Source organism: Salpingoeca rosetta, assembly GCF_000188695.1.
Source record: "Salpingoeca rosetta unplaced genomic scaffold supercont1.40, whole genome shotgun sequence".
NCBI classification, from domain to species: domain Eukaryota; class Choanoflagellata; order Craspedida; family Salpingoecidae; genus Salpingoeca; species Salpingoeca rosetta.
This window is the reverse complement of record NW_004754894.1, coordinates 324548-325876: the sequence shown is the minus strand read 5'-3', so window position 1 is coordinate 325876 and position 1329 is coordinate 324548. Positions and strand designations below refer to the sequence as shown.

Sequence of the window (1329 nt, the reverse complement as noted above, 5' to 3'; positions counted from 1 at the left end):
ATTCCTCAGTGAAAACCACCTTAAGGGCCAGAAAAACCAACAATATGGGTGCTGCAAGAATCATAAAAAGCCGCCTTTCAATCCTGCAATCTTGAGACAAGCCGCAACAGCACCCACGCTTGAGCACATTCACACGCACACACACACACACACACACACACACACACACACACACACACACACACACACAGTCTTGCTCGATGCCATCCTTGAGCATCTTCTTCTCACGTTCTGCCCCACCCCTCTCCCCCCCCCCCCTTGACACCACCGACGTGGCAGGATGAGCAAGTCTGCATCTGCGTCCCCAGCGCGTGCACGAGCAGGCGTGTCACCGGTTCCAATGTCATCCACACCAACACCTTCCAGCACGCGACCAACAACAGCACGCAAGCCATCACCAGCGTCAGTAGCGTCAGCAGCAAAGGCCATGTCGCAATCAACATCATCATCATCGTTGGTATCATCAGCAAAGCGCCGTACCCCCGCGCCGATATCGGAGGACGTGACGAAGACGGCGAAGGCAATGCTGGATGCAGACATGCAGCGACAGATGGCCAAAGTGGTGCAACAACAGCAGCAACAACAGCAACAACAGCAGCAGAAACAGGAGGGGTTCAAGAAGCGTCCAAAGATGATGCCAGCGCATGCTGATGTGTCACCACGGGGGCCATCGCCAACACCATCGGCAGCGCGGTCTACTCCTCCGGCCCCGAAGGTTGCGTCACCATCCTCATCATCATCCTCCTCATCAGCACCAACGACAGCAGCAGCAAAGGACACGGGTTCGACTGGTGCAGTAGTGAAATCATCGACAACGACGATGACAAGTGGCAAAACGTTACAGCAAGCATCCAGCACACCGACAAGAGCCTCCTCAACACCTTTGGCAACAAAGGCACGGCCACCACCGCTGTCCATGTCAATCCCTGCACATGTGTCCACGAAAGAGGAGGAGACACCGCGCACGCCCAAGATCAGAATCACCTTCTCAGCGTTCAAGGTAGAGATGTGTCTGTCTATCTGTGTGTCTGTGTGTGTGTGTGTGTGTGTGTCTGTCTGTGTGTGTGTCTGTGTGTGTGTGTGTGCGTGCGTGTGTGTCTGTGTGTCTGTGTGTCTGTGTGTCTGTGTGTGTGACACTGTGTGTGACACTGTGTCGCTGTGTGACACTATGTGACACTGTGACAGCCCTCGGCACACACGCGCTCTTGTATGAGAGCCGTTCCCCCCCCCCGGCCCCCACGCGACGTTTTGTGGTGGTCACTGACGTGCGTACGTGCGTGTGTGTGTGTGGCTTTGTGCACTGTTGGCACTTGTTGACAGGGGACGGGG

General features: G+C 55.6%; 1 protein-coding gene across 1 annotated transcript in view; it reads left to right on the top strand.

The window, feature by feature from the left end:
* Positions 1–1329, top strand: part of PTSG_11021 (uncharacterized protein) — a gene marked incomplete at both ends in the record, with an annotated part of 5806 nt that overhangs the window by 3749 nt on the left and 728 nt on the right. Inside the window, 3 exons of the mRNA XM_004987888.1 lie at positions 280–476; positions 690–1000; positions 1186–1269. Of these exons, the coding sequence (XP_004987945.1) occupies positions 280–476; positions 690–1000; positions 1186–1269 (592 nt within the window). The remainder of the gene's footprint in view (positions 1–279; positions 477–689; positions 1001–1185; positions 1270–1329) is intronic.